At 45.8% G+C, this 23,318-nt stretch overlaps 1 protein-coding gene across 1 annotated transcript in view; it reads right to left on the bottom strand.

Moving 5' to 3' along the window:
* The window catches only part of LOC142568039 (1-phosphatidylinositol 4,5-bisphosphate phosphodiesterase-like), a 272,674-nt gene that overhangs the window by 128,507 nt on the left and 120,849 nt on the right, over window positions 1-23,318 (bottom strand). The window contains exons 11-13 of the mRNA XM_075678120.1: window positions 18,503-18,560; window positions 10,125-10,444; window positions 7,312-7,405 (exon numbers count right to left, since the gene is read on the bottom strand). Of these exons, the coding sequence (XP_075534235.1) occupies window positions 7,312-7,405; window positions 10,125-10,444; window positions 18,503-18,560 (472 nt within the window). The remainder of the gene's footprint in view (window positions 1-7,311; window positions 7,406-10,124; window positions 10,445-18,502; window positions 18,561-23,318) is intronic.

Raw genomic sequence — 23,318 nt, 5'->3', positions numbered from 1 at the left:
CGGCTAGTGCGAAATGTTCCGCACCATATGAATTGTCCGAGGCTCACTAACAGTTTATACTAGAATATAATGCGTCTGCCTATATAAGTAGTTCATTCTCAGCCAGTTCTTTCTGAGCCATGGGCAAGGCAACCGGTGGAATTCCTTCGTCTGCCGCTGCAGTTAAACGAGCTGCCCGAGCAGAGGCCCAGCGCTGTTGCAGCCAAAATTCAGAGGTGCGCTACGCCGAACCAAGCATTGGTGCAGCAAGTCTAGCATATATCCATCTATTTCTCCGACCACAAAGCTACCTTCATGACAATCAAGAACTCGGAGTGGAGTGTTTCTTGAAGTGAAGAATAAAAAGTTATAACTGTCAATACATGTCTTGCTCGAATTATTTGCCTCAGTATATAGAAAAGCTGAAACAGCTGAAGAGTTGGGCTAAAATTTCGCATTAGGATGTAACGTAATCGTCGGCAATTTTTTTCCACAATGAGCATTTACTGGTGGACCCGCCCGCTCTTCCACTGCGTGTGTGGGGCAGCACTGACTGCAGTTTTGTTGTTGCTTGTCTTTACCTCCGTGCGCATCAACAATATCAGTATTTCTATCTATTCGATCGTGCGAGTTCCCCGCCGCCAAAAAGGAGATGGACGACAGCAAACGGAAGCGCAAAACGATATCAATCGAGCAAAAGGTGGTTATGCTGAAAGTCAAGTTTGGTGTGAAGAAGAAAAAAGTGGCCAACTATTTCGGCATAGCGTTGAGCTGCTATCAATGATTTTGAGCAGCAAAGAAGCTGTCACCAGTGCTGCCACACGTGGCGTAAAAGGCGACGGAAAGAAGCTGCGAGCCCCCCTTTTGAAGCTGTAGAGAAGGTGGTCTTCAAGTGGTTTTTGGACGCAAGAGCAAGCGACACTCCTGTGAGTGGGGCACTGTTGCAGTGGAAAGCGAGGGGTTTCGCGTGCATCATGGGGCACGACGATTTTGTGGCGAGTGTCCGCTGGCTGCAGCGTTTCAAGGAGCACCACATCGTTGGCAGGGTTGTCAGCAAGGAAGCGCAGTTTGTCACCGCGAAGCTGCAGTGGCGTGGGTGGAGACAAACATCGGACAGCTGCTAGAAAAATACAGTGCCAAGGATTTATTCAACGTGGATGAGACAGCCCTGTTCTACCAGATGTTACCGCAAAAAACCTTGGCCCTCAAAGGTGAACGCTGCGAGGGCGGTAAACAGAGTAAGGTCCGCGTAACAGTGTTGCTTTGTGCCAACATGGATGAGTCGGAAAAGGTGCCGGCACTCGTGGTCGGCAAAAGTGCGTTCCCACGATGCTTCAAAGGCAAACGAAAGCTCCAAGTGAGTTATGTGTGCAACTGTAAGGCTTGCATGATGAGAGAAATTTTTGCACAATGGCTGCGAGAGAGGGACGAGCGGCTGGGCAAGCTGGACCGGAAGATATGCCTCGTACTGGACAACTGCGTGGCCTACCATAGTGCTGCTGTACTCAAAAACATCGAGCTATGCTTCTTGCCACCAAACTGCACTGCAGTTGTGCAACCCCTTGACCAAGGAGTTATCATGAACTTTAAAGGGACACTAAAGCGAAACAATAAATCAGTTTAGACTAATGAAGCATAGTTTGAAAACTCGGCAGGCAGTCATTTAAAAAATATAGTTTGATTATTAGATGAGAAAATGAAGGTCCAAGTATCAGTATTTGAATTTCGCGCCGAAACCCCAGCGCCCGTATGTCAGCGTGACGTCTGGGATTCCAAAGTATGTTTTCGCATTTGGGCCGCGTTGGCTGAATAAAGGTTCCCGAAAATTGCCATGTTTAATACTTGGTGCCTTTAGAACACAATGTAGTCAATCTGTACCGCTATATATAATTAGTAGGCCCTAGAAAATGCCATCAAAATCCAAGACGTCACAGCCCCCAGGTGCGGGAACTTAAGTAGGCGTCGCCACCCATATTTCGTTCTTGCACTTTTTCTGGCTTACCAAACGTCTTATCGTTGTTTTTGGTGTTGTAGAACGGTAATTTACTGATGCAGAAGAAATCATTTTTCACTTTAGTGTCCCTTTAAGTAGGGCTACCGCAAGCGTGTGATCGACCGGATTCCGCTCAATAGGGAACATGAAGCGCGAGTCTACGATCAACTTGTACCGAGCGATCGAGATGCTAAAGGCTGCTTGAACGGCTGTACTGGCAAGCACGATCGCCAATTGTTTCCAGCCTGCCTCATGCTGACGTGGTGGCGGAGGTGGGAATTGTGCGCGCGGTGATGGGGGTGCCTAATGACAACAGTGACGAATGTGTCGACGACAGCCCGGAGCCTAATATTGGCGAACCCGACGTACCAACGCCCGCACAAGCGTTGGATGCGGCAGACCTGCTACGCCATTTCTTTGGCGCTCATGATGATGGCGACGACACGCTCAAAATAGCGGCTGCAGCTGAAAAAGCCATCATTCGCCTGAAGAATGAAGGATGCCCACGACTTACGAAAAGGGTCCTACATAAATTGAGGACGACGTAACGAGCTATGGAAAGAAGAATGATGGGTGTAACGTTAAGGAATAAGAAAAGAGTAGATTGGGTGAGGGAACAAACACGAGTTAATGACATCTTAGTTGAAATCAAGAAAAAGAAATGGGCATGGGCAGGACATGTAATGAGGAAGGAAGATAACCGATGGTCATTAAGGGTTACGGACTGGATTCCAAGGTAAGGGAAGTGTACCAGGGGGCGACAAAAAGTTAGGTGGGCGGATGAGATTAAGAAGTTTGCAGGGATAACATAGCCACAATTAGTACATGACCGGGGTAGTTGGAGAAGTATGGGAGAGGCCATTGCTCTGCAGTGTGCGTAACCAGGCTGATGATGATGATGATGATGATGATGAGACAGGACTGGGTCCCGGCTGGTCGCTCGCGATACCGCACATCTGGAGAGTACCTCCGGGTATGCGTGCTCCAGCATGAACACTTCAGCAGGCTCCGGAACAGCATCAGGCACCTCTCGCAGGGGCAGGCAGCTCAGGGCATCAGCAGGTCCCAGGTTCTTTCCCGGACGGTAAACCAGCTGTGAACTGTAAGCTGCCAGCCTCAAGGCCCAGTGTACCACTCGAGGTGATGTCTGCACAGGAACTGCCTTGTCAGGCCCTAGCAGCCCAAACAGCGGCTTGTGGTCCGTGACTGCCTCGAACTTTCGGCCCCACAGATACTGGTGGAAGCGTTCGACACCGAACATGAGGGCCAGGCCTTCCTTGTCCAGCTGGCTGTAGCGTTACTCTGCAGCATGAAGCCAACAAGCAGCAAATGACACAGGCATTCCTGGCCATCCTTGTCTCGGTGCGCCAGGACAGCTCCCACACCGTACGGCGACGCATCTACGATCAGGACAACAGGCTTGGCAGGATCGAAGTGTACCAGCACTGGAGCCTTGCTGATTAGCTCCTTGCTGATCTGAAAAGCCTGGTGCTGCTCCTTCTTCCAGAGTCATTGCTGACCATCTTGAAGCAGAAGATGAAGCGACTGTACATGCTCAGACAGGTTCGGCACGAAACTCCTGTAGAAGCTGACGAGGCCGAGGTAGCTCTGAAGCTCCTTCTTGTTCTGGGGCTTAGGTGCCTTGAGCACAGCATCAGCTTTGCGGGGAGCCAGGGCTAGGCCAGCCTGGAAAATGACACGTTCCAAGTACTCAACACTGGGGGACAGAAGCATGCACTTTTCCAGCTTGAGCTTGAGACCGGCGTCCTGCAGTCGTGCCAGGACATTGTGCATGTTCTGCAGGTGGTTCCCGTCATTGCTGCCAGTAACCAGGATGTCGTCCAAGTACACCGCTACATACCTCATGCCCCTGAAGAGGTTGTCCATCTCCCTCTGAAGTATGGCTGAGGCTGAGGCCACGCCAAATGGCAAGTGGGTGTACTGGAAGAGCACCAAAGTTGTCGATATTGTGACATACTTCAGGGAGGCATCCTGGAGCACCAGCTGCTGGCTGCTGGTAAGCATCTCTGAGGTCGAGCTTGGTAAACTTCTGTCTACCGGACAATGCTGACCAGAGATCTTCAATCCGGGGCAGCGGGTAATTCTTGACGGTAGTGACGGGGCTTCCGGTAACCTTGAAATCCCCACAGATCCTGACACCGCCGTCTCGTTTGAGGACTGGTACAATGGAAGCGGCCCATTCAGATGTCTCGACAGGTACCAGGATGCCCTCTCGCTGTAACCGCTGCAGCTCCTGGGTGACCCCGTCTTTCCGGGCGAACGGCAGAGGGCAAGGCTTGAAAAAACATGGCTGGGCTCCCTCAGGTACATAGATGCCAGCCGTCGTGCCAGTGAATATGCCTACCCCTGGCTGGAACAGGCACTTGGACTCAGTCAGGAGGCTGGGGACATCTTTCACCACATGCAAGATGGCTTCCTGGTACTCTGCCAGACGAACGCCCAGTGCATGAATCCAGTTTCGGCTCAGCAGTGTCAGCGACAACCCCTTAGTTAAGTAAAGGGGAAGGGTTGCCTCCCTGTCGCCAAAGTGAATGCTGACCTGTGCCTGACTCTGGACCCGGGAGAGCTGCTTGGTGTAGCTGCGCAGCAACATGCCTGAAGCCTCAACGGACACGCTGAGGAAGGTACGCTTGAAGAGTTTCCCAGCCATTACTGACACGCTGGCCCCTGTGTCCAGTTCCGTGGAAATGGGGTGCCTGCAGACTTCGACGGTCAGCATGTACTGCGACACAGACGATGGAACAAAGCCTGTGTGCCACATGTCGAAAATCAGCGGGTCCTGGGCCACAACGTGGAGCCTGGCCGTGGAAGAACTTGAGCCTGCTGCTGCACACCCCCGCCACGTACCCTTGCGAAGGCTACCTTGGCCGCGGGCTTGTGTGGTACCTGGGCTTGAACCAGGCTGCTGCTGCTGTTCGTCCTCCCCCTTCGGCATACACGTGCCAGGTGCCCAGTTTTCCCGCACGTGAAGCATTGTGCTTGAGAGAACTGGCACTGTGAGGGGGAGTGGGCACCACCACAGCAACCGCAGGTACTGTCCTTTGTCGCCAACTTGTTGACCGCCGCTTCCGCCGACGGTGAGCCAGTCGCACGGGCAATCTTATTGGCGTCCTTGGCGGCAGCTTCCATTGCCAGCGCTACCTTCACGGCGGCGTCCAGCGAAGGGCCGGGAAGCTCCAGGAGTCGCGTGGCCATGTTGTTGATGCCACAGACGAAACGGTCCTGGAGCAGCGAGTCCAGCTGGTCCCCGAAAACGCAGGCATTCGCTAACCCTTGTAACGCAGCAACGAACTGCCCGAGGGCCTCCTTCCCGGCGGCTCCGGTTGTTGATTTGGAAACGCTCCATTAGTGTGGACGGTGCTGGGTTGAAATGCGAGCGCAGTATGGCGAGCAGCTCACCCAGCGCCTTAACGTGCAGCGTGGCTGGCTTGAGAAGGTCGAGCAGGAGACTGAAGACGCAGGTCCAGCAGCAAGCCAGGAAAATGTCTTGCTGTTTGGCCTCGGGTGTGTCGTTTGCCCAGGAGAACATGTGGACTTGTTCGTCGTAAACTGCCCAGGTGGACCCATTCCCCTTGAACGGCTCGAGCCTTTCGTACAGCGCCAGGCGGCAGCAACGGTGTTTCACCGCTCGCAGTGGTGTGGGATGATCCGTGGATCCTCGTCGGCAGTGTCATGATCCACCCGGGTTCGTGCACGAGGGAGGGCTCAAGGCCCTCTCCATTAGACAGACGCTCCGCAGCACGGTGGTGATGAACAATGACTTACCGCCGAGCAGCTGTGCTCGTCTGTGTTTATTGATGCGGTGACCAATGTTGCCTACCGAGCCTGGCAAACCACCGAGCCCGGCAGGCCAACGAAGATTATGCCCGAGGGGGCGTCACATGCTTGTTACAGAATGAAGGACTTACGCGCAGTGCTGTGTTAGATGGCACAAGTGCTTAAGAGCTCACACATGAGTGATAAGTTCCAGAACTGTGGCTTCACTGCAGCGCGGCACGGGCTGCCGTGAAACCAACCTCTATGCAAAATTTTAGCTGTTGTGAAGCCACACTGTAAGGCAAAATTTACATTTAAACTGCACCCCGACTTAAAAAAACAAATCGGGGCGCGTTATACATGCCAAAATATGGTACTTACAATGGGAGATAGAAGCAGCAGCCGGTATGTCGCTCGGTCAGAAATGCCGCTGTGCAAGTTGGTGCGCTGCTGAGAGCATGATCGGCGGCATAGTATCGTCGAACTAACTGTCGCAAATGCTTATGCATTCTAATTACCAAGTGTTCTTGCACATTTAAATATATGTAATTTTGACAGGATCACAGTGTCAGTTCGAATAAATTGGAAGTTCATATTAAATGAGTTTAAATTAACGACATTCCACTGTACAATCAAATATTGTACAGCTAGACCTGAATAAACAGTTGGTAAAATCGGCACTTTACTCCACTGCATCAACATTTCATTATAATAACAAATAAGTATTGTTGCAATTAACTTTTCTTACCCAAAACGGGCCATAAATATTTCTTAAACAAATTTCAATGACAAGAAAGATTCATTTTGTTGAATTTGAGAGTCAGTGACCAAAGCTCCTGTTTTATGCCACATTGACAATATTTTTGGTACATATCTATCGGAACAAAGCAAAGCCTGCAAAGCTCTCCAATCCCCTCCCCTTCCAAGCCAAGCACACAATGCATGGAATGACATCGTGCATCAAGCCACAAGGCTTCTTGGCTCACCCTTGCACGCTTTCCCTTGCACTTACAGCATGTGGCGCACAAGAGGAAAGTGAATTCTTTCACGTTCCTTGGTGATTTTGTTATTGCAGGTTTCATCAGTATAAGAATAAACAAATCAGAGCACTAGCCCTGTCAAGCAGCTAGTGTGATATTGATAAATGTTTCCGTTAATGACAAGTTAATTTGCTTTCAGTCATATTCATATGCAAACAGGGTATCAGCCTTAAGGATGAAGGCAACATGACAACTTTGCCTGTCGAAAGTGTCCAAAGGCGTTGGTGTACAGTTCCCTGTTTGCAAATATATCACACCGCAAGTGTTCAATATTCCGAACTTCAATATTTCTGTAGCCACTTTGTCAACAAAGTTAATTCTATAACCATGCTCCTAGTGTTAGCAAAAATTATCGCTTAGAAGTGTCAAGAGTGCAGGGAACTGCAAGTTGTTTTCACATGTTGAATACAACACAAGACCACTTCAGCATTGTCAAGCATTTGGACAGAACTGCTTTCAGGTGCGTTAAATCTGTGCCAGAGTAAGCAGCGTTCAGTTTATAATTTCGAGCTAAGCACACACCTTGAAGAGGATGTCAGTGCACATGGCCTTGCCATGTGTGATGATGGGCTCCTCGTCCTCGCCTTTGCCATCCCAGCAGTCAAGCTCCACGCACCTGCACCACAGCAAGTTGTGGTTACTGAACACGGAACACAATCCTCCGAGGCAAGGCTCTTTCAGCATAAAGTTAGCGGAAAGTAGCAGAACTCAATGTTCAGGTAACCAATGTACAGTTGTCATCACTGCGCACAAATCACACTGTTCTTTTTATATACATGCAAATAGGCATGTGTCTTTACAGCAGTCCCTGTTTAGGCTTGAGTTGAATTCAAACCAGATGTCAAATAATGGTGAGAAAAGTTAAGTGATGAATGACATTTGAATACGGAATTGTTTGCAAGAAAAACTGCAACCTACTTTTTGCCCCTTCATGGGCAAGAATTCAGAGAGAAATGGTTTGAATTCATGCATTTATAGAAAAAAGCAAGAAGAAAATTAAATAGGATGCTTTAGGAAGGACAAAAGAAAGAGGTGATGTGTTTGTGAAAATTAGTTGGTTATTGTTGCTATGGTGCCAGTGGGGGAATTCAGTGTTTGGTGCTGCAAGAAAGGACAGCCCCAGTGGCCTTTCGGAGTAAGGCGAGTGTCATGTATTCAGGTGATTTGGGAAATTATAACAAGAAAATATAAAGAAAAACGATTAAAATATTCTAGGATATGCACTAAAACCTTATTAATTAGACAACATTAATTCAGAAAATCGGATAATTCGGGCTCGTCCTCTGATCCTGGCAAGTGTACACATTATTTAATGCAATAAAACCCTAATTAATTCAGACGTACTTGGTGGCACACTGGTTAATTTGGACAACTCTCGGAGCTCGGCGAGCGCGAAGCACCGCAAATGTGTGACACAAAAGAGCAGCAATGGCAATAGCATCCAATTGACACGAAACAGCCGAGTCGTATGTGAATGACAACAATGCCGGAACGCCTCGTGCCCAGCTTCGTGCCTTTAAGGCCCTTATTTTTGTGTTTACCGTTGCACATAACACATGCAGTCGCCATCCAGGATCGTGTCGATAGGCACCATTCTTTCATCCACAGCGGTTGTGGCAAACAGTAGTTTCGTTTTGAATGGGTGCACGAGTCAGCAGCATGCCTTCATAACTGCAAGACTGCTGTCCATGATCATATCGATAGCAGCTGTAGTTTTGTCCCAGTGGTTGCGGCAAACGGTTGTTTCATTTTAACTCTGTGCAAAGCGCAGTGTTAAAGAGCAATGAGGAGCAATGGCTACGTCACAATGGATGGACGATCTGTTGGCAACTAGCTCCCTGGCGAAAAGATAATCAGGATGTGCGTGCGGTAATAAAAAACATGCCTCAGATGAAGGCGTGCGCCGTGGCTGTGCTGTGAAGGAAGTCACGAGGCCTTCGCTGCTGCTAAAGGCAGTCAGTCATGAGATGACAAGAATTGCAGCTTCCACACTGCTTTCGTTCAAAATAAAAACAAACACGATTTGCTCGTTTATTCAGTAAATAAAAGCGTGCTCACCTAGTAAGCATTTGTTTATTGTTTTCTTGATACTCTTTATAACTCGACATCCCGTTAATTCTTACATTTTTTTCGGTCTCATGGAATTCAAATCAACGAGGTCTTGCTGTATGCAGAAAGAAAAAAGAAGAGAACGAAAAGACAACAGGAGACAAAAAGGAGAGAAAGAGAATGTGGTCAAGATGCAGGTCAGGGATGGACGTGGTGTTCGAGAAGTGCGGATGCATCTCCAACTGCTGCTCTGGAGACAGTGGCGGGTGGCTCGGAAGACCTGGCCCGAAAAGGGGACCCACCGGCAATGCGCTGACTCTCCTTCCTCAAAGTACTGCGAAGGTGCATTGTGGTACCTGGGCAGGTTCCTGCCAGTTTGGGCCCCGTCCTTTGCCACAAAGGCCAGCCTAGAAAAACCTGCCACTACTCATCGAGCCTCCATCTTTTGCTATGGCAGTCACCTAACTGCCAGCTGGCTTATTTCTTTGCTTGTGCACTTCTTTACTTTTTGCAAAAGCACGACAAGGAAAAAAAAGACTAGTACATGCTATACAGTGTGTTCACAGGCTTTCTCACAATCTAAAGAAAGTCACCAGTCGACATCAAGTCACCTTAGTGTTCTCCGCTCCTTGGAAACTTTTAAAACTATGCAATGTAAAAAAAATCATAAATGCACATACACCTTTAAGCTGTTCAAAAGATACATATTGCACAAACCGGGCAACTTTTTCACGACAGAGCAAGACAGTACAAAAACAGTGCAAAAAAAAAAAAAAACGGTATGGCAGCTGTTCATTGTAACAGATGTGCACGCATTCCACTGTTTAGCAGCACCAGGTTCCAGAAACATGCAAAAACTAAAGAAAGAAAAAAAGAATTTGTAGGCACTTGCTGCATTGCAAAAGCAAAAGGTAAGCTTGTCAGTGGAGCATCATTTGGCCTATCAAATCAAGATACATTTATTCTGGACAAACAACTGTACCTGTAGTGCTACTTGTGTGCATGCTTGTCAATTTAAATGGTTTTCCTTGTTGTTTTTACGTCTGACTATAAATGGCTGGTGCTTCTTCCAATAGAGTAAAGTTGGCAGTCAGTGCTAGTCCCATCGTAGTTGTTTTCTTGCGCTCGTACCATCGCGCTGCTTCAATATACCATCAACATTTGTAATGAGGCATACTATCTGTGCACGGAAGTCACAGGACTCATTCATTTGTTTTATTTTTTTTGCAACATCTTTTCCGTACCTCCTTCCTCACCCAAAATGAGCAGAATTCAGAGGCACGAACCTGCATCCTGCTAGGAGCACCTGCCGGTACATCTCCACGGAGGACTTGCCCCCAAACTGCCTCCCCGTGAGGTAGGTGTTGTGGGAGGAGTTGATGTAGTAGTGGGACAGCGGCTGGTCCATCTCCATGTACATGTCGAGCCGATCGAGAAACACGGGCGCATTCTGATCCGACATGAGGTAGCGCACCAGGCCCCCCTGGCTGAGCCGACCCTCCCGCACATTGTCGGGGTTGGCCTCGTGGGCAGTGACAATCTCCCGTGCCCTCCGCTCATCGTAGAACGGGTGCAGGATCTCGTTTAGCCGTGGGTCGCGTTGCTTCTGCATAGAAAAAAGCATACCAGAGCATTGCAGGCTGCACTTCCTGCACTTTTTTGCATTTCAGACATTGAGAACGTCTGCGATAAATAAATAAATTTCATCCTTTCATTTGATCTGTACACAGCTGCTGACTCTACAGTGAAGATATAACCAAGAGGCGCAAGATATGGGCAGCTTTCAACTGAGTGTTACTGTTCTTCTGCGAAAGGCATGTGTGTGCAGGGATCATCTAAATTTGTAGCTCCTATTTGTGCCACCTATACTTCTTTAAATTAAAAAACAAGAACAAAATAAACATTATCTTCAATCGCCAATCCACATGTGCGTTACCATGCTGTCTGTAGACAAACGGCTTACAATGCACCATTTGCACTTCCATAACAGCGAGTGACGGAGTGTCAACAAATTATGCAGAATTTGCCTGTCAAATTCAGGCGCATGGCTGCACAGACAAGTTGAGGACGAAGGTGCTGGGCTCTATGAATCGGCACAGGCAGCACAGTCAGAACATGGAGACCGTGTGAAAGATGGAACAATACCCCCATGGCTAGGCCCAGCGTTACTCTATGGTCGTGGAGGGACTGCAGTCAGTTTCACATCTGCTCTAAACACATTGGCAAGAAATTAATTCGTTTGTGACAGGCGTGCTGTTACTGAGGGTGGCCTTAACTTTTGCCCAAATGGAACAAAGAACAATACTTGTTTTTGCTTCCACTTTACTCTACTTTGCCGCATCGGCCAGGTCCACCTCCGCCGGTACAAGGTTCGTCTGGGTGCACAGGACTGGTCGAAACGATAATGCGATATGGACAGAGCGAACGACAACAAAAGCAGCGCATATTTCGTTAAGTGCAAAAGCATGTGTAAAGATCAGGCTGATTAGTCTCCGATAGGCTCACAGATTCTGTTGGATATGCAGCGCCGAACTTCATGCCACTTCAACAGCCATCAATCTTGCCCGCACAGGTGATCTCAAAACTGATCCCTGATGAGGCACCCGTACAACATAATGGCAAGCACTCTGTTACGGCTTGTGGCCCATTACACCACCAGCCAGTGGCGAATTTTCATCACGGCCACACTGCCTAGGCCATTAGGCCTAATTGGCGCATGCCTCATCGGGCATAATTTACAGTTTGGTCCCAAATCGATCCAGATCTATTTGCAGCAGCTGTGCAATGCTCGGAAAGCCGACAAACTGCGTTGCAAATGAAGCTGAGTGCACAGGATGGCAACAGAGTTGTTCACGGCCACCATCTTTGGGGCACACCGTGCAGTGATCTCTCGTTCCCTACACTGTTCAGAGATGCCCATCTGCCTCTTGTTGTCGCTTCAAGCAACCCATTACAATACTCACATTCGATGTGCATGGCAGGCTCAAGAGCAGCATGGCTGGTTGCATGCATTTGCACGGACTGCGGATGAACAAAGAGGTGGGGAGCATCAAGTGAACTTGACGTGACTTTCCAAATTTTACAATCTTTGACAGGTGCCAAATCCCGTCAAACCTCACAATGAGACGTGATGTATGGCACCTGCTCGTAACTGTTGGGGCTGGATATGCTTGGAGAAGTGAATAGGTCATGTGATGCAGGGTCCTTTCGTTTGTATGCACATTGGCATTACGATAATCCACCTGTCGCAAAATTGGGATAGCCCTTTTTTTAGTGCAAAGAAAAACTGGAAAGCCCAACTTTCTATGCAATAAATAAAAGATTGCAGCAAAACACAGGACCACTATTAAATTAAGAACCTCATTGGCATTCAGTACAACAGAATGTAACTAATTCTTTAGTTTCAGCAGAAAAAAAGGACTTGATTCTATTCAACAGAAATTCTATTGATGAAAGATACTGTATATATAGAGTGGGCAGTACAACAGCGACGCCGGAATGTTGCTTAAACACTGCCTGTTTTTCACGCAGTTCTTGGGATGCCTCCATGGATTCTTCTGCGGCAACGCTGCCTTATATTCTGTGCTTCCTTTTCACTGGCACATGGATGCAGTCGATAGTATGCCCATGGACAGCCCTGTCACTCTTGCTGGTGATAGCCTTGGCATGCCCCTTGGCTTTGCTGACGGCCTCCCACGTGCTTCGCTTCTGGCTGATGTCATCGTTGTTCTACCAATCACCACTAAGCTGCGGTCAGCGACGTCTACACCGGATGATATAAAAGTCTTCGCAACGGCACCTTCCTTCAGTGGGCAGTACAGCTGCGACGCCGGAATGTTTCTTAAACACTGCCTGTTTTTCATGCAGGTATGTTATATTCAAGGTGCCTATAGCTACCGTTCTGATGACTGCTTTTTGCTGCTGCTGTTCTGCCCGAACAGTGTTGTTACTTGCTGCTTTCACATTTTGCACTGTTACTGATAGCCTTCTCTTGAGTGGGGATGTTGAATTTAACCCTGGACCTAGAGGTGTGCCTTCAGAAAGTACATCAAAGTCAAGCGAGGCTAATAACACTACTACAAGTAGCAGTCAGTGCTCCACTAGTTGCCCTCCAGAGACGGCTAATCTTCTCGCGCAATTGTTGGCTGGTCAGAAACAAATTGCACGTGACATTGCCGATATCAAGGAATCTTTTAATTCCCGCTTCGAAGCTCTTGAAACACGTGTATCTTCGCTCAAATCTTCTACAGGAGCTGTTGACTGTAGTGCAATGTATGACAAGCTTAACTCCGAAATTGTCTCACTTAGGGAATCTATCACTAAACTGACTTCAAAATCTGTTGAGGTGGAAAACCTGTCACGCCGGGACAATATCAGACCTTCATCAGACCTCTCAGACCTCCAAGCCAAAATTGACGACTTGGAAAATCGTTCCCGAAAGTCAAAAGTAATATTCTATAGAATTGATGATGGGGAACAATTTGAAACATGGGAATCATCTGAACACCTTGTGCGTGACTTCTGCATGAACCGACTTGACTTTTCGATTTCGTCACTAGCCAGGGCTCACTGCATAGGTCGCTTCTCAGTTAAAAAGCACCCCATCGTTGCTAAACTTTTTAATGACATAGAAGTCGAAACCATTCTGACCAAAGGCTTCAAACAACAAAATACGCCCTTCAGTGTCGCACGGGACTATTCTGAGGCTGTGCGGGACAAACGCAGGAAGTTATTGCAGTTTTCGAAAACACTAAGGAAGGAAGGTGATCGTGTGCATCTTATTTTTGACAGGCTGTGCCTAAATAACGACACTTGCATTTGGGACACAACTTCTAATTGTGCAGTGTGTGTACCACGCACCGACGCACGCTCAGCAATCACCCCACCTACGTGACGTGCCCCTTCTAAGCGTCAAGCACATGTAACCACCCCATCTCGTTCAGACGGAAAGGTCTCTTTATTCTACACTAATATCAGAAGTGTTCTTTCTAAAAGTGTTGAACTATCTTCAATTATCGACTCAAGTTCGCCTTCCATCATCGCACTGACAGAAACGTGGCTGAACGATACTGTTTCCGATAATAATATTCTTGTCAGTCAAGTAGATTTTAACTTTTTTCGCTGCGATAGAAAGGATTGAAGAGGCGGGGGTGTGCTTATTGGAATTTCTAAAGATTTCATTGCTATACCTATCTTTGTTAACTCATTTCTTGAAAGCGTATTTGTGTCCCTGAAGCTTGGTTCCACTGATCTCATTGTTGGTGTTTTTTATCGCCCCCCGGACATGAATGCGACCTTCGAAAGTGAATTTCATTGCATTGTTGTTGAAATATGCGGGAGGTTTCCAAATGCGATTCTTATAATCTTTGGAGACTTCAACTATCCCAATATTCAATGGTCTACACTATCTGTTTCAGCCAACGATACTCAGGCACAGGAATTTCTTCATTCTTGCCTTGATTTTTCGTTGTGCCAGCTTATCGAAAAACCTACACGTTGCTCGAGCACATGCGCAAACATTACTGACCTAATTTTAACTTCTCGACCTGACCTGTTTACTGACATAGCTCATCTCGATGGTCTTTCTGACCATGACATAATTACTGGAAGCTTAACTTGTTCACTCAACAAAAAGAGAGTTGCTGGAAAGTGTATAAGGTGTTATAAGCGAGCCAATTTTGATGCAATATGTATCGTATTATCCCATTTCACGAAACATTTTTTAGATGCCCACTTGTCACGTTCCATTGAAGATAACTGGAACCTTTTTAAAAATACTCTTTCAAACTTAATTGAGAAATACATTTCAGTTATGACCATCAAAACAAGCAACATTTCTCCATGGTTCAATCAGCAATTACGTCGACTTAATAATAAAAAGAAACGACTTTTCAGAATGGCAGACAAAAACAGATTATCGGCTTCGTGGTGTCACTATAAAAAGTATGACAAGGAATATCAACAGCTTTTAAAAACTACTCGTCGTCGCTTTTTCAGTCATGATTTGTCATCTTTGCTAATAAATAACCCTCGGCGCTTTTGGCGCACAACCGGGGTAGTTGGAGAAGTATGGGAGAGGCCTTTGCCCTGCAGTGGGCGTAACCAGGCTGATGATGATGATGATGAAATCCCAGCAACCACCCCGATGTAACTCTTGCTAATACCAATGGTTTTCCTGTTACTGAATTCGAATGTGCTAAGTTATTAAAGGATTCATTCTCATCAGTTTTTACTCTTGAGGTTATTACTACATGCCCTAACATTGATGTTGTTTCCGGTATTAATATGACTGAAATAATAATTGACAAAGCAGGTATTTTATCTCTACTTGGAAAATTAAAAACTTCATCTGCATCTGATCATAATGGCTTCAACAACAAAATACTTAAACATATTTCTTCTGGTATCTATCGTTGCTTGGCAGCCATCTTCTCTCTATCACAATCGTCAGGCACCATTCCTCAGGACTGGCTAATAGCAAAAGTAGTGCCCATATTTAAATCAGGGGATCGCTCGCCCCACTTAACTACAGACCTATATCTTTAACTAGTACCATCTGTAAACTCTTGGAACACATTATACACTCACAAGTAATTACATATTTAGAGGAGCACAATATCATCTTCAAATACCAGCACGGTTTTCACAAGGGCTTCTCATGTGAAACACAACTTGCAGGATTTACTCAGGATTTACACTCATCATTGGACGCCGGCATCCAAATTGACGCCATATTCCTTGACTTCTCAAAAGTGTTCGATCGAGTTCCTCACCACCGGCTCTTACTAAACTTAGATAACTTAATATTCACCCACTTGTTCTGGCATGGGTCCAAGCCTTCCTCTCTAACAGACAACCGTTCACGTCGGTCAATAACTTTGACTCTCCTTTCGTCCCAGTCTCATCCGGTGTTCCTCAAAGAAGTGTGCTCGGTCCATTGCTTTTCCTAATTTATATAAATGACTTACCCTCCTCCCTCAAATCTAGAGTTAGGCTATTCGCTGACGATTGTGTTATTTACCGCAACATCTCTTCTGAAGCTGACCGCCAATCTCTGCAATCTGACCTTGAATCCTTAACATCGTGGTGCACAACTTGGCTAATGGCACTAAATCCTTCAAAAACTAAGTTGATGTCTTTCACTAAAAAAGCTTCTCGCATTGCAACGTCTTACTTGCTAAATAATACTTCAGTGGAACTTACAACCACGTACAAATATCTTGGAGTTAACTTTCAGTCTGACCTGACCTGGCATTACCATATTAACGTCACCTTTGCTTCAGCAAACCGCTCACTTGGGTTTCTTAAACGTAACTTGGAACACACCCCATCGCACTTACGTAAACTGGCTTATATCACTTTCATCCGTCCTAAAATAGAATATGCCTCAGCCATTTGGGATCCCGATCAAGACTACACTATTAAAAACATTGAAGCCCTGCAGAACGGTGCTGTGCGTTTTATTTTTTCGGATTACTCACGTCACACCAGCGTCACTTCATTGAAGAATCGTGCTGAACTGCAGGTGTTATCATGTCGCCGCAAAATCGCTCGCTTACAACTTCTTCATAAGCTCTACCATCATGCATCACTTCGCGAGAACTTCTTTAAGCCGCCCTCTGCCATCTTTCCCCGCTGTGATCACCCTTTTAAAATCGAACACTTCACGTGTCGCACACTAACTTATGCCAGATCGTTCATACCGCGCACTATAACCGAGTGGAATAGCTTGGCATCACACATCGCAACCGTCACCGACATAAATGAATTCCAGAAACTTCTAATCCTTAATGAAAGTGCGTAAACCTTTCTTGTGTCATTGTTCACTTTGTTTTCTCGGTTGCCCTTGCATATGTGGTTCTGCTAATGTTGGTCTTGCTCTTTTTTTCTTAGCTTTCCGTATGTGCATATTTTCCTTTTGGAGTCAGTCCTTTCTGTACCAGTGTATCTCTGAAATGCCGTCCCTGCTACAATGCCCTTGTGGTGCTGCAGGTATTCAAATAAATAAATTTGGCGTCCCCTTTAACGAGAGTGGACCGTGCTGTATATCTCGATTTCTATGTACCTAAGTTACAGACAGCATGCTACATTCTCGTTATTTAATGCTACGAGACTCCCGAACATGTGCAGCGCTTTATTTTCTTGCCCAAAATTTGTAAGCATTAGATTTTGCAGACAGCTTTCTAACATTCAATAGTGTTCACGCCTGTTACAATGGATCTGCATACAACATACTTTCGGATATAACAGACTATCTTTCTCAATCAGTTTGGTCTCCTGTACTATCAATGTAAACAATTTCGCTTTTAACACGGGCCTGACTATAATGGACTATTGGCTACAACATACTACATTTAAGGGAAATTTTGTCTATACAGTGTAAACGCAACATACTTTGCCGCCACGGTACATGCATGTGGCAGTGCGCTGGAAGCAACCATTTCTGGTCGTTTGTGGATGTTGTGAAAATGCATTTTTTCTTAAGCAACGAACACACTAGCAGCAAGCTTACTGCAACGGTGTGTCGCGCAGCGCCCTGCCGGCGGAGAGTTTTCATGCTGACCATGCAAGAAGACCACCGCCACCCACCGCAAACTGCAGCGTTTTGAGAATGCTCTATTTCTCATCACATCAATTTACACAGAAACGAAGATATGCTGCTGTTCGTGCTGCCCAGACTGCGAGGCGCATGATGCGGTCAAGCTGTCTCGCATGCAGTGCAGTGGCAGCCAGGCTCCAAGTTGAACTTGCCTCACACTGTGGTTCTCGTTCATGCTACACATTTGACAGTGGTCACTGCTTGTCGTGACAGATAAAATTAAGACATTGCTTTATACTTCCGGCAACTGTTTTTGGTGAAGAACAAACTGTAGCCATCGTTTTTGTCGATGGTGGCAGTGGTGCGCTTGAGCTGGTTGGCTGGCACAGTAGCAGAGGCCAGCACACTCTCTGCTGTTGTGCCAGCCATTAATCTTGCCGTTGCATGGATGCACCTATGCTCTAGTATGAGGGTGCCTCCATTTGTCAGCAACCGGCATCCATAAAACAGCGGACAGGAAGACACCATGCCACATGGTTGTGTGATTACCGTGCAAACCAATTTATCTATGGTTAGGTATTTTATTTTTGATGTATTTATCCTTTTTGCACGCGCTTACGGGTTAAACTGTGGTTTATGTGAAAGTTTCCCCTTTTCACAACATACCACGACCGTAATTTCGAATAGAACAGGATGGAACGGACCTTTTTGCATGATTATCAGAGTCCGTTGTAACAAGTGTGCACTGTATTTGATCCAATATATGGCTTTTTTTTATTGGTTCAATTCGATATGCTATTCAATATCTACTATTTGGTATACCCATAACTCAAGGGCCCCAGTAGGGCATTACATGAAGAGTGAAATGATCACAGTAGCCATCACGGTGGTATCTGCCACATTCGAAGCATGAAATCCAGGAACTGCTGAATGCACATACAATAAGGCAGGTTTAGTTTACAAATCCTAGATTGCAAATTGAAAACTTTATGCTGAAAACTCCAAAATTACAGGTAACTTAGCCAACTAGTATCAAACCCTCTTTGAATATTTTCACAGTTATGCAAATGCAGAAAAGACATAGATAAGGCACTATCCAGTAATGTACAGAGCAACATGACTTACTTCATTGAGAAATGTGATCAACTGCTTCAGGCTGATGTAATCTGTCTTGCCTTCAGTTCTGCAAATGTAAAAAAGATGTCAATACATATACAGCAACAGGAAAGTTGCTTGGGTGGGTGTATGCCTTACTTCTTTCTCTACAACAATTAGTTGTCTTGGAGACCCCAAACATGACATAGCAATTTCACTAGGAATAGCCACAATGTCATTAACGGGACTTGAAAGAGAAACACTAAGTCAGTTTACAAGTGATAAAGTATTCTTTGCAAACTCTATTGTTGTTAACTTTGTGGTAATAGGTTGATTAATACAAAATAAAATAAGGTCAAAATTTAATTTTTTGAGGGAGGGAGAAAGAGAGAGAGAGACAGGGAGGATGTCGAGTGAAGACAGGCTCGCTAGCCTGATGTCAGTGTGACATCACAGATTTCAAAGTATTTTTTCATATTTGGGCCATGTTGGCACACTAAATGTTCCTGGCTCTTTTAGAACACAGTTCTTATTTTTATAAACAAACAATTAACACGGCCGAAATCCATGATGTCACAGTAAGCTGGTGCGGGAACTTCAAGGCGGCATCAGTGCCAGTCTTTTCTGGCTTGCCAAGAGTGGCATTTCTTTTTGGCAAGGGTAATTTACTGGTACCAGTGAAACCATTCTTCTCTTCAGTGCCTCTTTAAAGAGCCTCTGCACCACTGCTGATGGCATAAAGAGCCTCAGAGACTTCTTCCTTAAAGTCAGAGCTAATGTGCACTGCAGGTGCCTGCGTTCCAGATGAAAGGAGCACAGATTTGAACACCGGTGAGCTGACGCAAACTGCTATTACAAAGCACCAGAAAGAAATGCTGAAACAAGAAGCAAGCCAGGTTTATATTCATTATGCAAAAGACACTTCGCAGCCTTCCAGACATTGGATATCACAAAACAGTATAATAAAATTTTGCAAACAAAACTAAATACCATAGTAAACCGGACAAGAAACTCTACACGCAGACACAAAGTACAAATGGAAACAAGTGTGGGAATAAACAGCAAGGTGCTTGTTTCCTCTGTCTTATTTATGTGCCTGTGGGTGCGTGCACATAGCGTTCTATGCACAATCTGTGGGTCAAAGCATCCACTCGCAGAACAAATTCAAGTTGTGAGTAACTTGCTTGAGCAGGGAACAAGAGTGGATTTCAGCATGATAATGATGGGAAAAAAGCCACTATCTGCATGTGCTGGAAAAACTAACAGGTAAACACTGCAGCATAAAATCCACACACACAACAAAACACATACTGCAATATCCCGAGAGATAGCCCACCTAAAATCTAGAGCAAATAAAGTGAAAAGAGGGAGTGGGCTAACTTTCGGTATACAATCAAGGAAAGTTCAAAAAGAGAAAAAAAAATTGAAATATAAAGATCGTTGTACCCAAAGGTAGTGAAGGTTTGTTTATGTCCTCGTTCAGTCTTCCTCGAAACCTTCAAAAGAACAGTCACTGTCACTGCCAAACAAAATGCCAAATTCCGGAATTGTCCTGCATTATTTGCTGATCCCCCATGGTACCTAGCTTCTGCGAAGGCCACCATTGCAGCAAAAGGGAATGAACCAAAGATTTTTTTTTATTATTTATGTGATATCTGCAGCGCCACAAGGGCATTGTAGCAGGGCGGGGGGAATATTTCAGAGATACACTAGTACAGAAAGGACTGGCCCCGGAAAGAAAATACACATATACAGAAAGCTTAGAAGAAAGAGCAAGACTAACACCAGCAGGAGAACACAGACAAGGGAAACCAAGAAAACAATAAAGCAAAAGGTAAATTGTTACAATAGGCAAACCATAAACCAAGATACAAGTGAAGAAATAATAATAGGTTAATTTGCAGCTATGAGAAATTTAACGATGAGAAAGATGTAAACTTGGAACAGGTTTTACATTGATTAATGCTCATAAGGGGCCTATTCCACAGAGCTGAAGTGTACGGGAAAAAGGAATGAAGGAAAACTTCAGTGTGACAGCGCATTTCGAGAACTTTATAATCCTGATCATATCGCTGAGGGACATAGTGGGGAGGAAGAATGTGCTGATCTTTGTCTATTCCGGTGACACCAAAGTATATCTGGAAAAACAGTTGCAGTTTTGTGGTCATTTGACAATGCACTAATGATTTCCAGCCAAGATATTTTTTAATTACTGAGACAATGCTGTGGAAGTCATAACTGCCAGAAACAAACCTGGCAGCACGGTTTTGAATTCGTTCTGAGGTTTTCAACAAGGTTTGAGGGTCCCACGCTGCACAAGCATATTCAAGAATTGAACGCACATTCGTAACATAAACTTCTTCTTTTACAATTACAGGGACCTGATAAAAATTACGTCTGGTCAGATTAAGTATTCTGGATGACTTTAAAGCGAGATACTTAAGTTTAACTTTAAGTTTTCTGAAAAAAAGACACCAAGATGTTTATAATGCTGAATTGACTTTAAAGCGAGATATTTAAGTTTAACTTTAAAGGGACCCTGAAACGCTTTTGACGATTTTCTACAAACGTACTGAGTCGTTAGAGTAGGTCCTTCTGATCATTAATTGACACATATAAGTGCTCTGCGTAAAGCGTGTAATTTATTATAAGGTTTTAAAAATGCACATCGCTGCCGATCGCAGCGCACAGCTCGGCGGAATTTTAAGCTGCCCCTACCCATATGACCAAAATCACCCATATGACGTCAGTGGGGCGAGCTATCTGATTGGCTGACCAGGGCGCGTGATCGATAATTTTTCCAACTTTATGGTAAACAAATGATCTTCGTAAAGTTGGAATGTTAGTTAATTTGTTTTTATGAAAAGAAAGTAGCATAAAGAGAATGCACAAGAACAATTTTTCAGTACACTTAAGCACTTCCGGCACACAGCAAGTGTCGTCTGCTTGTGTTACAACGTACTCCATTTTGACGAGAGCGCCACGGTCACAGTTGGTCTCAATCTTTTCGCGAGCACTATGATGCGACTTTGTTGCCTTGTGGACTGCAAACGTAGCGACTGGCAATATGTCAAGCTGCGACATCGTGTCCCTCTGCAAGGCAGCGTACGAGCGAACTAGCTGCTGCGCATCGGACTACCGCTATCCGATCGGCACCAGGATTTGCGCGTTTGTGGCCATCACTTTACACCGGAAGATTACTAACGCAACAGCGTTTCGCGAGTCCCGTATTAGGGCAAACGTATGCGCAAGTGGACAGGGTCTGGCCGCTTGACTGTGCCGTAACGGGATGAGCCGAGATGAGCAGAAGGGCAAATGTGAATGGTCTGCACAGTGCAGCCACCTGGTGGCATAGAGTGCAACCATACACAGTAGCAGTAACGAAGCGTATTCTTCTTTGCTGCTGGTGCGTATTTTTCGCAGGAGTGTAATCATTGACACGTTGTTTTTATAAATGTTTAAAATGTTTTACACTTGGTTAGAGCAATATTAGCGCTTTCTTTGGCTGGTTAAGCGCTGCGCCAACAAGTGTCTGGACCGTGTAGACCGATCAGGCCGCTCACGTACGTCTATGCCAAAGTTCCTTCATAAGCTTGAGTTTATGCCTCCATTGATTTACCGAAATGACCAGCTTGCCTGTGGTTAACGGAATACCAGACACGTTCGGCGCTACGACAGAATGCTCGCAACGCACGCTGCTTCGATAGCTCTCGCTTGGGGTCAACAGCCAAGCGGCTAGCGGAGAGGTCTCGCGCAGGTGGGGGCGGGCTCCAAAACAACCGGAAGTGGACGATGTGACGTTGCATCGTGACGCAGGACCAGTGAAGGCGGAGCGTAGCCCCACTCGCTCGGCGAACGAGTTGAGGAGGAAAAGCGTGGATGGGGAGGAGGGTAACTTCTAATCGCTTGTAGCTCCATTAATACGTAACGCTTCACTTAAATTGTGGTGCGAATGTTCTACTTAAGCTGTACCCTACGCGTCTACAAAATTTGTCCGAACCGTTTCAGGGGCCCTTTAAGTTTCCTGAAAAAAAAGACACCAAGATGTTTATAATGCTTAATTATTTCAAGAGGAAGGCCATCCAAGTTATACAGTGATCTCACTGGCACACGTTTTCGGGTAAATTACATGAACTGACATTTTGAACTGTTTGAAGGCATGTATCATTTTCAGCACCATGCATGTGTTCTGTTGAGGTCATTCTATAAGCTGGAGACATCTTGTATGTTTTGCACATTTCTATAAACAACACAATCATCTGCATATAAACGCACTTTGCATTCAAGGCCCTCTCAATATCAGTTATGTAAATTAAGAATAACAACAGCCCAAGAACTAAACCTTGCGGTACACCTGAGGTCATGGTGACTTGAGTTGATGAAACGCCATTGACCAGAACATGTTAAGTGCACCCAGTTAAGTAACTACTAATCCGATTAATTATAGTAGGGTGTATCGAGAGGCAGTATAGTGAAACCCCGTTCATACGTTTTTCACCGGACCGAGGAAAAAAAACGTAACAGCCGGGAAAACGCAACAGTGAGGAAAGCTCCGAAAATGAATGAAAAAAAAGTGCAGCTTCAACTGTAGACAATTTATTTCCGCAGAGTGCGCTTAGGACTTAAAAAAGTGTAGAATGGTGGCTTGCAGTTTCTTTCGCTCGCTAGAAATTACCACACGTGTCTCAATAGCCTGGAAGGCCGCATTACTGTCAGCGTCGCTGTGAGGTGCGACGTACCTGCGGAGGGGGTCCAGAGCCGCGACCGCTTCTCCAGAGCTAGGATTTGGCAACTCCCCGGCATCATGCGGCTCGTGCTCCTCGTCGTCACCGCGCCCAAGCAATGG

This window comes from Dermacentor variabilis, unplaced genomic scaffold (assembly GCF_050947875.1).
Source record: "Dermacentor variabilis isolate Ectoservices unplaced genomic scaffold, ASM5094787v1 scaffold_16, whole genome shotgun sequence".
NCBI lineage: Eukaryota > Metazoa > Arthropoda > Arachnida > Ixodida > Ixodidae > Dermacentor > Dermacentor variabilis.
The sequence above is the reverse complement of the archived record's forward strand: the minus strand, read 5'-3'. Positions and strand labels throughout refer to the sequence as shown.